The sequence below is a fragment of the Cucumis melo genome, chromosome 7 (genome assembly GCF_025177605.1).
Source record: "Cucumis melo cultivar AY chromosome 7, USDA_Cmelo_AY_1.0, whole genome shotgun sequence".
Taxonomy (NCBI): Eukaryota; Viridiplantae; Streptophyta; class Magnoliopsida; order Cucurbitales; family Cucurbitaceae; genus Cucumis; species Cucumis melo.
The window spans coordinates 23,927,888-23,942,989 of NC_066863.1; the positions used below are offsets into that span (position 1 = coordinate 23,927,888).

General features: G+C 33.5%; 1 protein-coding gene across 6 annotated transcripts; it reads left to right on the top strand.

Moving 5' to 3' along the window:
- Positions 1-1,330: 1,330 nt before the first annotated feature.
- On the top strand, positions 1,331-7,628 carry LOC127150162 (uncharacterized). Of its 6 annotated transcripts, XM_051087101.1 has the most exons (8): positions 4,384-4,956; positions 5,037-5,845; positions 5,938-6,051; positions 6,142-6,398; positions 6,489-6,703; positions 6,779-6,970; positions 7,052-7,406; positions 7,492-7,628. In XM_051087101.1, the coding sequence occupies exons 3-7, from the start codon at positions 5,943-5,945 to the stop codon at positions 7,320-7,322; spliced, it is 1,044 nt and encodes a 347-aa protein (XP_050943058.1). In that variant the 5' UTR covers positions 4,384-4,956; positions 5,037-5,845; positions 5,938-5,942; the 3' UTR covers positions 7,323-7,406; positions 7,492-7,628. The 6 variants fall into 6 exon arrangements, with proteins under 6 accessions (XP_050943059.1, XP_050943054.1, XP_050943055.1 ...); XM_051087102.1 differs by lacking the exons at positions 4,384-4,956; positions 5,037-5,845 and adding an exon at positions 1,331-1,485; XM_051087097.1 differs by lacking the exons at positions 6,489-6,703; positions 6,779-6,970; positions 7,052-7,406; positions 7,492-7,628 and adding an exon at positions 1,349-1,485 and having other exon boundaries at positions 2,355-4,956; positions 6,142-6,177.
- The last annotated feature ends 7,474 nt before the right edge of the window (positions 7,629-15,102 follow it).

Sequence of the window (15,102 nt, forward strand, 5' to 3'; positions counted from 1 at the left end):
AGAGGTTAGTTTGTGAAAATTAAGATATGGTTGTTGTCTACCTAGAAAGATGAATTAACATTTTTATAAATGTATTGATAAATTGATGATGGATAATAAATTTTACTAATATACTATATTAGTAAAAAATTCATAATAAAATTTAGGGATATTTTTAAATATAACAATAAAAAAAAATTGAAACTAAGCAAAATCTACTAAATTTTCTATAGTCTATTTTTTTATATATATTCATAAGAATTAGTATTGACATACAAATTACAGTATAACTGTCTTCTTCACTTTCTAAGTTTCTGCAAAGTTTTTCCGCGGTCAATTTGTTGTCATTTTAAATAATTTTTATTAAAAAAATATATTTTGTTTCGTTAATTTATATAAATGTAATAAATCTCAAAAATATTTATGAATCGTGTAACAAAAAACAAAAGCCCACGAAATCAGGCAAAATATTTTCATAATTCTATATTTGCCCTTACATCATTCTCTTCCTTTTCTTCCTTATTTTTTATTTCTTTTCTTTCAGATTTCTTTATCTTCTCTTCCAGATTTCTTTATCTTCTATTCCAAATTTTCTTTCTTATATTTTTAAACGATTTATTCTTCGGTTCAAATTTTCTATTTCATCTTTAATATTTTCGACAAGATCCTTTGAAACTACTTCATATTTATCATATTCGAGAATATCAAGATCGTTTAAATATTATTTTAAAATGATCTAAACGATCGTTTATCATGGTCAACACGATTGTTTAAAATTGAAGTTCATTTCCCATCGTTTAAAAAAACTAAACGATCGTATTAATATGATCTCAACGGTCACTTACCAAAGTCAACACAAGCGTTTAGCATGGCAATGACATCGTTTAGACTTGAAATATTTTTCTCATCGTTTAAAAAAAAAACTACATGATCGTGCAGATACGATCTAAACGATCCTTACCATAGTCAATATAGATGTTTAACATGCACTACAAGAAAATGGAGCATTTCCGACGCCGAAAAGCACGTCGGCATAAAGAACGTGGGGAATAAGGGCTTTCCCGACGTCCTCAACAACGCGTCGGGAAAACCATCTTTCCCGACGCACCACGAAGGCGTCGGCAAGAATACGTCGGGAAAAGGGGTTTTTTCCCGACGCCGTGAACAGTGCGTCGGGAGCGGCGTCGGGAATAGGGGTTTTTCCCGACGCCGCGTGAAACGTCGGGAAAAGGGGTTTAATGAGCGTCGGAAATTCCCCTTTTCCCGACGCATTTTGAGGGATTTCCCGACGCCACGTCACTGCGTCGGGAAATCCCCTTTAAATTCGTTTCAGTTCTGTATTCACAGAACCGAAACCGAAAGGAAGAGAAAAAGAAAGGAGAAGAAGAAGAAGTCGCCACCGTGCATAATCCTTTTGTTCCGCCGCCGTGCATAATCCTTTTGTTCCGCCGCCGTCCGTCGCCGACCGCCCTCGCCGTTGTTCCTCGTCGCCGTCTGCCACTTTAGGTAAGTGAAATATGTAAATTTATTTAGTTTAAGTTTATGTTTTAGGGTTTTTTTTTTTGATAAAAATTAGTTTAGAGTTTTTTTTGATGAAAATTAGTTTAGGATTTTCTTTTGGAATAGATTTTTGTTTGTTAAATGTATTTTTGTATAGAGTGTGTGTAATTTGTGGTTGAATTGAAATTTGAAATTTGAATGGTTTAGGATTTTTGTTTTAGAAAATTGAATAAAATTGAATGGGGGTTGAATTGGGGGAGGGGGTTTATTGTTAAATTGAAAATTGAATTGGGAGGGGGGTTTATATTTGAATTGAAAATTGAAAATTGAAATTGGAGGGGAGGGGGGGTTAATAGTTAAATTGAATTAGGGGGGATGTATAGTTAAATTTAAAATTGAATTGGAGGGAGGGGGTTTAAGTTAAATTGAAAATTGAAATTGGGGGGGGGGGGGGGAATTTATAGTTGAATGGAAAATTGAAATTGGAGGGGGGGAGTTAATAGTTAAATTGAATTGGGAATGTAATATGTGTGTTAAGATTTGTTTTGGCTATCCTGCAGTTATGGTAGCTTTTTTGTTCTGAATTTGTTTATGTTTGGGATGGCTATCCTGCAGTTATGGTAGCCTTTTTTGTTTTGAATTTGTTTATGTTTGGGATGGCTATCCTGCAGTTATGGTAGCCTTTTTTGTTTTGAATTTGCTGGTATCAAGGGGTGGTAGTTAGGATAGCTTGAAGTATTTTGTTGTTAATAATTAGGTTGTGTTGGCTATCCTGCAGTTATGGTAGCCTTTGTAGTTTGGAGGGGTTTGTAGGATGCGAAGATATTTTGAAGTATTTTGTTGTTAATAATTAGGTTGTGTTGGCTATCCTGCAGTTATGGATAAGGGTTGGATGAAACTTAGAAATAAGTTATCCCTTGAGTATAGACATGGAGTGACCCAATTTTTAGAATTTGCCAAATTTCACGTTGATGCTTACGGACGATTGAGGTGTCCATGCAAGAGATGTTTGAATTTAAATTGGAGCTCATTAGAGGGTGTGGAAAGACATCTGCTGACTATAGGAATATCCCCCTACTACACAAAATGGGTGTATCATGGAGAGTCATTAAGCTATAGAGGTACAGAAAACTTTGAGGAAGGAACTAGTAGTAATCCTTTTAATGAAGGAACTAGTAGTACACAATTTAATGAAGAAGGTGATATCTTTGGTATGCTAAATGATTTACAAGCCCCTATTGAACATGAAGAGGAAATAGAGGAATTTCGTTTGGAAGATGAAATGGCGATGAATGTTGGGGTAAATATAGATGAAGATACAACAAATAATATATTTCAGGACTTATTGAATCAAGCACGTAATGAGTTGTACCCCGGTTGTTCTGAATTTTCGTCGTTGAATTTTTTGGTTAAGTTGATGCATGTGAAAGTTCTAAATGGTTGGAGTAACAAGTCGTTCGACATGTTGTTAGAACTTTTAAGAGCAGCGTTTCCAATGTGTAATAGTACTATTCCTAGTTCATTTTATGAAGCAAAACGAAAATTTCGTGACTTGGGCTTGGGATACGAGACTATTCACGCGTGCAAGTATGATTGTGTATTGTATTGGAAAGAGTTTGCTGATTTGCAACATTGTCCTACATGTGGCGAGGCTAGGTACAAGGTTAATCATAATAGAGGGAAAAAAATTCCGCATAAGGTATTGCGCCACTTTCCTTTGGTACCTAGATTACAGCGCTTGTTTGTATCGCAGGAAGGGTCTGCTGACATGAGATGGCATAGGGACAAACGTGTTGAAACAGATGATGTCTTGAGACATCCAGCTGATGCAGAGGGGTGGAAGCACTTTGATTCTGAATTTCCTGATTTTGCTTCTGATCCACGAAACGTGCGTTTGGGCTTGGCTTCAGATGGGTTTAACCCATTTGGTCAAATGAGTACCTCGTACAGTATGTGGCCTGTTGTGTTACTTCCTTATAATTTGCCACCATGGAAATGCATGAAAGAGACAAATTTCTTTATGTCATTGCTCATACCCGATCCTAAATCTCCTGGTAGGGAAATTGATGTGTATCTCCAACCATTGATTGAGGAATTGAAAGACTTATGGACTTTTGGGGTGCGTACGTATAACTCTCTTACAGGTCAGTTCTTTCAGCTATACGCAGCTTTGTTGTGGACGATTAATGACTTCCCGGCGTATGGTGACCTATCAGGGTGGAGTACGAAGGGGTATCAGGCATGTCCTATATGCATGAGTGATAGATCGTCCTTCGGGATACGAGGTAAAATATCTTTCATGGGACATAGACGCTATCTTCCACAGAATCACGTGTGGCGTAGAAGTAGGCTACACGATGGAAAGGTAGAGCGTAAGGCTCCTCCTATGGTGATGAATGGGCATGAAATATTAGAACAACTAGATCAGTTGGAATTTCCAGTTATGAGTAAACATCCTTCAATACAGGATAAGAAAAGAAAGAGAGCTCTTAATTGGACGAAGAAAAGTATTTTTTTCAATCTTCCTTATTGGTCGAGACTTTTGTTACGTCACAAACTTGATGTAATGCACATTGAGAAGAATGTTTGTGACAATTTGATTGGTACGTTATTGAACATCGAAGGGAAAACGAAGGATACCACGAATGCTAGGTTGGACTTACAAGATCTGAAGATAAGAAAGGATTTACATCTTGTAGAAGTGGGTAACCGATTGGTGAAGCCACATGCGAGCTACACGTTGACTACCAGTGAACGAGTAGAGTTTTGTAAGTTTCTGAAATCAGTTAAGTTTCCCGATGGATTTGTTTCCAATATATCGAGATGTGTGCATGAAAGAGAGGGAAAAATATCAGGACTAAAAACGCATGATTGTCATGTTTTATTACATTGACTGCTACCAATTGGTATTCGAGCATTCTTACCGAAGAACGTATACACTGCTATAACCGAATTATGTAATTTTTTCCGTGACTTGTGCGCCCGAACGATAAGAGTAAGTGATCTAGACAGATTGCAAGCAGATATCATAATCATACTTTGTAAGTTGGAAAGAATATTTTCACCTGCCTTTTTTAGCGTTATGGTGCACCTTGCTGTTCACTTACCATATGAAACGAAGATTACTGGTCCGGTTTCTTATAGTTGGATGTATCCGATTGAAAGGAGTCTACGAACGTTAAAGTAGTATGTTAGAAACAAAGCACGTCCTGAGGGGTCAATTGCAGAAGGCTATGTCATGAATGAATCTAGTACCTTTTGTTCACGTTACCTACGTGGTATAGAGACTCGATTCACAAGAGATGAGCGAAATGATGATACCATTGTAGAGAACGAGGTAATTGGTGACTTTGAAATTTTCAAGCAGAAAGTACGACCCTTAGGTGCATCAAGTGTTCGTGCTATATCAGAGGAAGAGAAACGACTCTTCCATTGGTACATACTGAATAATGCTGACGAAATATCAGAGTATCGCAAGTAAGCATATTCATCATCTTTGTAATTTTTAAATATTTTTTATATATTGTTCTTACAGAAATTAAACTCATCTCTATTAGGAAACATTTGAGGCTTCAACGTCGACATGCTCAAAATTCTATGGATTTGTATAAAATACATGAACGAGCATTCCCTGAATGGTTTCGAGCACAGGTGTTAGAACTGCGTCAGTCTGCAAACCTATCTGATGATTTCTTCTCACTAGCGATGGGACCATCCTTTGACGTTCGTTGTTACAATGGATGCATCGTAGGTGGTGTAAGCTTTCACACTATTGAACTTCATTCTCGACGTACTACTCAAAATAGTGGAATAATGGTCATTGGTGAAAGCGATGCAAGTGGAACTGGAGACAATAATTTCTACTGTGTTCTGGACGAAGTGTTGCACGTACAATATCCGTTGGGAAGAAATGTATGGCTATTTAAGTGTCGGTGGTATGACACGGACGTAAACAAAAGTCAAAGAACGACACACATTGAAGTAGGGTACAAATCTCTCAACACATCCCGTTTTTGGTACGCGGAGGAACCTGTAATTCTTGCAACTCAAGCACATCAAGTTTTTTATGTAGATGATCCAAAAAATGGTATCAATTGGAAAGTTGTGCAAGTCATCCAAAATAAGCGTATTTGGGACGTGCCAGAAGTGGAGGATGTTCAGAATGACCATATTAATATACTAGAAGTTGTTGTAAGCCACCAAGTGGATGACCACATCGAGGATGACACTCTATGCAAAAATGGCGTTGATCCCACAATCGTTGAAAGACCGGTTGTGCGTCATGTCACTGACGACTTCATCGACGATGTGGATGAACACTTGTCACATGCAAGCGATGAGGAATTATAGTGACAAATTAAACCACGTATGCACATATTTATATCTAGTTTATATATTTTGATTCTAGCTATGTGTTTGTATTTGGTTATTGAAGGTTTGTTTTTTATATGTCCATAGTCTTTATGTCATATCGACGATCAAATTTTATGGAGACGGACGATATGTTCCTCCAGTTTGAGGAGGATTTAGATAACATTGCGGGAAGGTCGTCATCTGTGGGCGACAATACGGGTGAGTCTAAGAATTTTATTCATTTTTAACTTACAAATATTTCATGTAGGGGTTCCTAACTTTATATGTTATTGTCTATTTATTGAGCAGGGTCTTCTTCTCAACAAACGACTCCGACTCCTAGGAGACGTGCGCAGTCTCGACTCTTGGAGTTAGAGCGCCACGTTGCAATAAATGGGCGCATTCCGATGACGATCGCCCCTGGAGCGGAGAAGCCTATTTCTCCACACGCCGTTCGCTTCAGCCAAGCGATAGGCGTGTGCATGCGAAAGACATTTCCCGTCCGCTGTCTTAAGTGGGCGGATGTTGGGAGAGAATACATTGAGGTCGTCAAGGGCGACCTCCAGGTAATTAAATGCACTACACATTTATATATGATTTCATTTGAAACATATCTAACTTTAACCAATCTAATGTGTTATGTTTGTAATGTGCAGCGATTGTTTGTGCTTGATTTCAATGATCAAGCAATGAACAGGTTTGTTGAGCATCAGATGCTCACGACCTTTAAAGAGTTCCGGGCCGACTGTCATAGACATTTCAAAAAATACAGCGACCCGGAGGAGGTCGTGCCAACCCACCAAACGCATTGGTTGGACGTGATGAGGATTGACACTTCCTCTGCGACCATTATATCAGCCGTGCATTCCAGGTATTTGTCATGATTAATTATGATAACAAGTTTTAATATGTATAAGAAATAAACAATATAATTGTTTTAATGCAGGAGCAATCACGGACAAACAAGGCTGCTAGACAGAAGCAACCTTACAATCATAGTAGCGGGTCCAAGTCGTTTCTACAACGACAGTATGAGCTCGCTGAAAGAAGAGGGCAGTCGGTCGATCGTGTGGAATTGTTCCGGGAAACACACGTTCGAGCTGGGACATTCGTGTCGCAGGCCGCCGAGGATGCGCATGTAAGTTATACCCTTATTAATTATCCACTTTTATTATATATTTTTGCGTGTTACCTAACATAATTTTTAAATTTGTTGCAGAATCAAATGCTGGAACTCCAATCCCAGCCTACCCCAGAGGGTAGTCAGCCACTCTCTGAGGATGAGATATGCGATCAGGTGTTGGGTAGACGACCAGGCTACTCAAAAGGCCTTGGTTGGGGACCCAAGCCGAAGGCCCGCAGAACGGCAAGTGCAAGCAGTTCGTCGACATCTTGTTCGCAGTCCACACAAAAAGAGATTGAATTACAAGCTAAACTTCATGAAGCTTTGGAACAGATTGAAGTACAAGATAGAAATCACCAAGCATTAGCTTCACAAGTGGAAGCTATGAAAAAGATGATTGAAGACCTAACTCGTGCACAATAGGGACCACCACATGATCCCTAGCTCTGCGGTACGTCGTATATGTCTCTATTATTCTTAAGTTTTTGCAATATATGATTATGTATTAAACTTAGTTATTTTTATACCATTTTTAGGACCGAAGGTGTAGAATGACGCGCATACGCACCTCGTTGGGAGATTGGGTCTTATGTTTATGTTTTTTCTATATTGAGAACTATATTTTCTTGTAGTCAACTTATTCGTATTATTAATTTTAATTCTATTTTTTTAATTTGTGTTTGTATATTTATTAATTTATTTTAATTTCATCCAAAACGTCGCGAAATTTTTTTGAGCAATCCGAACATCATTGTGAATGTTTGAGCAAAATATTATAAGGAAAAAAGTAAAAATAAAATATTTAAAAAATATATAAAAAATATTTCCCGACGTTCATTACGTCGGGAAAAAAACGTCGGAAAAAAGGCTTTCCCGACGCCGGGAGATGCGTCGGCATAGACGGCGTCGGAAATAAGGTTTTCCCGACGCCGTCGATGCCGACGCATCTCCCGGCGTCGGGAAAGCCTTTCCCGATGCCGATTTGGTACGGCGTCGGGAAAGCCTCTCACGACGCATTTTTCCCGACGTTCTTCCCGACGCCGTTTTGTACGTCGGGATATCCTTTCCCGACGTACTTTGCATTTTCGCCGACGTATTTGTGCGTCGGGAGTACCCACGTCTCTTGTAGTGATGGTCAACACGATCATTTAGATTTGAACTCTTCTTCCATCATTTAAAAAAAACTACACGATCGGACGCCGTCGATGCCGACGCATCTCCCAGCGTCGGGAAAGCCTTTCCCGACGCCGATTTGGTACAGCGTCGGGAAAGCCTCTCGCGACGCATTTCTCCCGACGTTCTTCCCGACGCCATTTTGTACGTCGGGATATCCTTTCCCGACGTACTTTGCATTTTCGCCGACGTATTTGTGCGTCGGGAGTACCCACGTCTCTTGTAGTGATGGTCAACACGATCATTTAGATTTGAAACTCTTCTTCCATCATTTAAAAAAAACTACACGATCGTGTAGATATGATCTAAACAATCGTCTATCGTTTAGCATGGTCAACATGATCGTTTAAAATTAAAGTTTTTTTTCTCATCGTTAAAAAGAAATACACGACCGTGTATCATGACCTAAACGATCATAGACCATTTATTTTGACTGCAGTATACGATCGTTTATAAGAAAATTACCCACGCGCGAGTGTGATCGATTAATCGTGTGTTGCCAAAGGTATTTTTTATATTTGTCATTGTTGATCTGTAGGCTTTTTCCATTTCGAAATTATTTTGTAGAGTATAAATATTTGAACAATTTGTTACATTTTTTTTTTAAAATACCTTTTGTGAAAGTTATATAAAATTACAGCACAATACTACGGTCATCAATTTCAAGAAAAGTATTTGGACAAAAACAATTTTAGCCGAAATCTATTTTATTTAATCTTCCTTCAACTGTGAATTGCATTTTGAAATTTAAATAGATAAGATATAAACACACTACTTCGGTTACGAAGTTCTTTGTTTTGCTATTAATATTTTAAGAGTAGTTATAAAATGTAAAACAAAGTTTTAAATCTTATTTTTATTTTTGAGTTTAGTTATGAATTCAAATGTTTGAAAAGAGCAGGGTTGACAACCAACCAAATGAGACTTTAAATTTTCTTTAATAATATAGAAATGTGTTGTGACCGATAAATACATGATCGTAATATTTTAAGCCCACGATTTGGACTAGTATAGAATTTGGAATCTGGATTTAGTAACTAGCCCCTTAAAAGCTTATTAGAGCGGTAAGTTACATTTGTTCTTTCAACATCTTTATTTTGTCCTCACTCATATGCATATTAAGGTCCTTTCAACATGCTTTCTCCAAATTCATATGCAAATACTAGGGTTTTTTCAGCATGTTTTGTTATCGTTCACCTGCATAGTAGGAAAATTCTTAGGAGGTCACTCAAAATTGGTCCAACTGAGCACGTTTGACTTTGAACTTCTTATGTTTGAACCATCAAAAAATAAAGGTTCACCTTGTTGTTATAGATAGTAATTTTTAATTCTTTTAATTATTTCTTAACCTACTTTCACGTGCTCAATATTGCTCTTAATTAGATGTGATATCGATTCGTTTATGTGTCCTCCTAAAATTGGGACGTTACAAGTACGAAAAGATCACTTACCATATATTACAATGATAGCCCTTTTTTAATTATTTTTTATTTTATTATACATATTAAAGAAAACAACAATATAATCAATATGAGCATGGATCAATTGATATAATGTTTGTATTATCAACTTTAAATTAGAAAACTTGATATCCTGTCCCATATGTTATAAAAAGTTAGAAAAAAGAAAACACAAACGAAAGTGTGTACACATAGATTTTAATTGTTTACATAGTAGGAATGGTACCTCAGATCAATTAAGAAGAAAGTCATATTAATACCATGAGCAGCCAGAATCACCGTAAAAGTTTAATAATGAATAAATTTATACTAAAGCTGAAGTCCAAGTCCTTTCTGGGTGACATTAATTTATTCATCAACTCTGGAAAGGTAGATTGGCTTTTTCATAATTAGTGGAAATTTGAACAATAATATAGTTTAAAAAATGACAGATGGTTGTGAAAATTAAAATAAGAAACAAATAATGACAAATCTATGGCAATTTGTGTGACGGAAAACTGTGACCCCAGTATACCAATTTATCTCTCACTCTCTTTATTTTTTAAAAAAAAAAAAAATGCTTCTTGAAACCTTTTTAGTTTACTCTTTTTTTTTTAATTCTTCTTTCAAAATGTTAATGCATATTTTATTAAAGGTAAAATTTGAACAACATATTGTATAATATGCCAATAACAAATATTGGGATCTTTGCAAACGTTCTTTACATATATGAAATATTGATTTGCATCTTTCGTGGATCTTCTTGTTTTAATCATATGTTCTTTCCTATATTCTCCCACAATTAATATTTATTATCCTTAAAATATATTTTCAAAACAAACCATATTTATTTGGTGATCTCGTTCATTTTAGGGCTAACCCCTCATTAGAATAGCGTGTTTGAACGTTTTGAGTTTAGCGGGATTAAGCCTTAATCTTTTTGTATTGATGGTGAAAATTTTTGTGCTTGTTGCTAAGACTATTGGTTTGGTAATCATTGTAGAACTCAGAAAGACTTCGATATTGATTTGTATTTAGGGAGCCTTGTATATGGCAATCATTGTATGAGGGGATCTCACTCTTAGGGAGAGCTTAAACATATTACATTGAGGATATTTCATACAAAACTCGAACAAGCATATTGTGAAAGTAAGGGGAGCTCGAACTTCAGGAGAATCCAAGTTGAAACATTGAAAAGAAAGTTATACGAGAGTCACTAAGGAGAGAGTTCGTCAAATAAATACTTTCGTTGTAATTGTTAAATTCTTTATATAATAAAGTTTCATTCTAATCGAGCATACAATCCCCAAGACGCAGGTAAATATTTTGCACTAAATTAGGCTATCAATTCTTGTGTCATTATTTTTCTACATGTTTTTGTAACTACCATCTTGCAAGACATATCGTTATTAACATTAGATCCAACATTGTTCTAATTAGTCGGATCCATCTATTTCTATTTCACAAATTATTTACTCTTTTAAATAATAAATAAATGGGAGATTTTGGGAAAATAATTAATAAATATCAATCCAAGTAAATGACATACAAATTAAGGGTAATATCGTTACATTCTTGACAAAAACTCATGTGCCACATAATCCTCATCTTCTCTACGATGAAGTACTTGTGTCTCAAAATATTGTCGATGATGAATTATGTAAATTTATAATGTACATAATACTCTTCTAAAAATTAGTTTTTTTCTTCTTTGTTGATAATTATAGCTCAATGTGATGTTTGCTTGAACTTCAAATGAGCGTGCAAGAGAAGCTGAAATCAGATCATTAATTATGTGAGACTTGTGGTTAACGTGTTAATCTAACAATCGTGTACTATGTCCATTCATAATTTAACAACTCCATTTTTGTTAATATGTTTCTATCAAAATCCTAGATTTGTCCATCCTTAATTAAATAATATTACTTTCTTTTAAAAAAAATCATAATTTATGTTCCTTGTCAAAGAAAAACTATTGATAATTATGTTTGAGATCATAGAAAACAAAATCAGGGATCTATCTTTTTAATTTTTCGTTAAATTACATATTTACCCTTTAAATTTTGGAATTTTTATTTATTTAGTTGATATATTTTTAAAATTATAAATTTAATCTATGTACTTTCCAAGATTTCAAAATTTACAATTCTACCATACATAGTTAGCAAAGTGATGTGTTATCAATCTTAAAATCAAAGTCCGATTCCCCAGATCTACACATTGTCAAAATAAATAAATAAAATAAAACAAACAACAAAACAAAATTTAAACATTTGAAAATATAAGAAATAAAATGAGAGAAAGCTTAAAATATTTGTACCAAAATGTTATTTTGTTATATACAAAACCACTGCAGATTATATTTTAATTGTTGAATTCAACCATACGTGGGGCGTAGGATTAGAAACTCTAACATTCTGGACAAAAAGTACCAACTTTGTGTCAATTCAAATATACCAACATTTGCCACTAGTTTCATTTTTTAATAGAATGAGAATTAAAGAATTATAATGGTTTTTTTTTATTCCAATTCTTTATTTAGAAAAAAAAAAAAATATATATATATATATATATATATATATATATATAATTAATCGATAACACCCTCATTCTTATATATATATATATATATATATATATATATATATATATATATATATATATATATATATATATATATATATATATATTCAGTTTTATAGTACTCCACATTCAACTTCGAACTCAAATATTCGATTCCTCATCTCAAATTTTAATCATAACACTTTTAAAAAAAAATTGTTTTTATTTTATATTTTGGCCGACCTACAACTTTTCATTAATTATTTTATATTTTCCTTATCTTTCATCCATGGATGAGATTCACAACATACTTCTTCTTATTATTATTATTTTTAAAACTCACAGTTAATAATTTTATTTGAACAAAAAAATGTCAATATCAACTCATATGTTTTTTGAGTTGGGCACAAGCTCCCTGGTAGATTCTTTAAGCTTATTCTTAGGTTTCTTTGTGGTTTCTCTGGTTTACCTTTATTCATAGGCAACTATCTCTCTCTCTAAAGTTTTAGTCTCAACCTATTTCGATAGATCTAAACATATAATAAATAAACTAACAATTGAAAATAACTTTGCCAAAAACTATAAATTTCACAGAAATAAACATCTACGATGTTGCTCTTCTCTAGAATACATGTATTTTTTTTATAACAAGTTAGTGTATAAGAGAAACGTTTTTTAGTGATATATTTTGGAGAAAGAACTTATTAGAGAGTAAAAATTATAATATTTTTAAAAATTCAAAATTATAATTCGACCCTTTAGTTTAGTTTAGGGTACAGTTATTGAAAATTTAGTGTTACTCATCCATCTTAATAAATTTATATTTCCATTTAAGTTCCATTTTTTGTTTTTTCAAATAAGACCTCTTCGTTATTAGATGTAAATTTTCGATTTTTCACTTTTTTTTATTTTTCTTCTTTACAATCTATTCATCTCCTCTTTGTATTATTAATTTCTTCGTATTATTAATTTTTCTTCATATTTTCACTTGTTTTTCTTGTGATTTCTTCATTTCCTCTTCTAGAATCTTTTCCTTCTTCATCTCTCGTTTTTTTTTTCCTTTTTCGCTTTTTCAAATTCCCACTTGATAAACGATCTTCGTCATCTTTCATATATTTACCCTCAAGATCTAAACGACTGTGACCGAGATCTAAACGATATTGGTTCAAGATCTTGTACAAAAAATATAAAAGATTTTAGGATACGATCTTGAACAAAAATCGTTTAGATCTTGGTACACGATCGTGTACCAAAACTAGACGATATTCGTACACGATCTTGTACTAAATATAAATGGTCTTGGTACACGATTGTGAATCAAGATCATTTAGATTTTATACATGATCGTTTCGAAGAATAATTCTACATGCGTGCGTCTGGATATTAATATCACCTACACGATCGTGTATCATTTTATACACGTTAATATTTTAACGTTTTGTTATATTTTTTTGGAAAAAATCCTTTATTTTTAATTATTTTTTACTAGTTAATGTTAATAAAATAATTAGAATACAAATATCAAATTTATTATTTTTTGAGGTTATTATATTACCGTCATAATTATAAATTATGGGTCTTTTCAAAAATATAGAAAAACGACAAAATATTTATATTCTATAGAACAATTCCAAAAACGGAAAAAACTCAAATGTCCACCGTGTAAAATACCATAAATGTCCCGTTAACCACGCGCGTAATATATTTGCGATTTATACGCGATCGTTTAGATATGGTTCAATAGGCGATCGTTTAGATATGATTCAATATATATGCGATCGTTTAGATATGGTTCAATATATACGCGATCGTTTAGCGCGATCGTTTAAATATGGCTAAAAGGCGATTGTTTAGATATAGTTATAATTTATACGCGATGGTTTAGATATGACTACAATTTATCCGCGATCGTTTAGATATGATACAATTTATCTTTTTAATTCCATCGTTTAATTTTATTAGACGATCGTTTAGATTTGGGGATCCAAATCTAAATGATTTTTTTTTAAATTTGGTACACGATTTTTTTAATTCTTTTGCTACACGATCGTTTAGATTTCGATCGTTTGCTTTTTTTTACACGACCGTTTTTCAATATTTTTTATACCCACTATCTTTTACTTTTTTGGCTACTCCAATCTAAATGATTTTTTTCAAGATTCTTTATACACAATCTTTTATTTTTTTTACACAATCGTTTACTTTTTTTACACGATCGTTTACATTTTCCTATTCCAATCTAAATGAATTTTTTCAAGATTCGATCTTTTAGATTTTGCTCTTTTTTTGTATACGGTCTTATACACATTAGATTTTGCTATCTTTTTTTTGTACACAGTCTAATACAAAGTCGTTTAGATTTGGTTACCCAAATGCAAATGCGTAAAAAAAGAAAAGAAGAAAGACGATGGAAAGAAATCGAAATGACAAAAAAAAAGGAGGAAAGAAGAAAGACTAAATCACAAGGGAAGAATGGAGAACGAAATAGAGGAGGAAGACGAATTGCAAAGAAAGAAAGATTGAAGAACAAATCTGAAATATTTAAAAAATGGCTAATTTTAAAAAATTTTGTTACATCGACCATAAATAGTTTGGTGTTTCGTTAGATTTATAATTTACAATAGTTACTCTATAAATTATATCGGCAAATTAGTTGGTAATGCATGAAATAAATTTTGATTTTTGATTCGATTTCTATTCTTATCAATTTTACTTTTTTCGGTAGTAAAAAAAGTTAAAACCTATGGCATTATTCTTAAAGTTAAGTTGACTTATTTTATTAAAATATATTATCGAGATAAATTTCATTTTTTAGTCAAGTTTTGAAGAATGTGTGCATTTTATCTATAAATATTAAAAATTTATGTTTATAATGAATAGAACAATTTGATTTATGAGTTTTCAAAATAATTTTTTTATTACTGAATTTTAAAAATAATCTTACCTGCTTTATTAAAACAATTATGTGAAATT

Excerpts from the sequence above, each read along its gene's own strand:
- LOC127150162 (XM_051087097.1), top strand. The coding sequence starts at position 2,357 with ATGGATAAGGGTTGGATGAAACTTAGAAATAAGTTATCCCTTGAGTAT.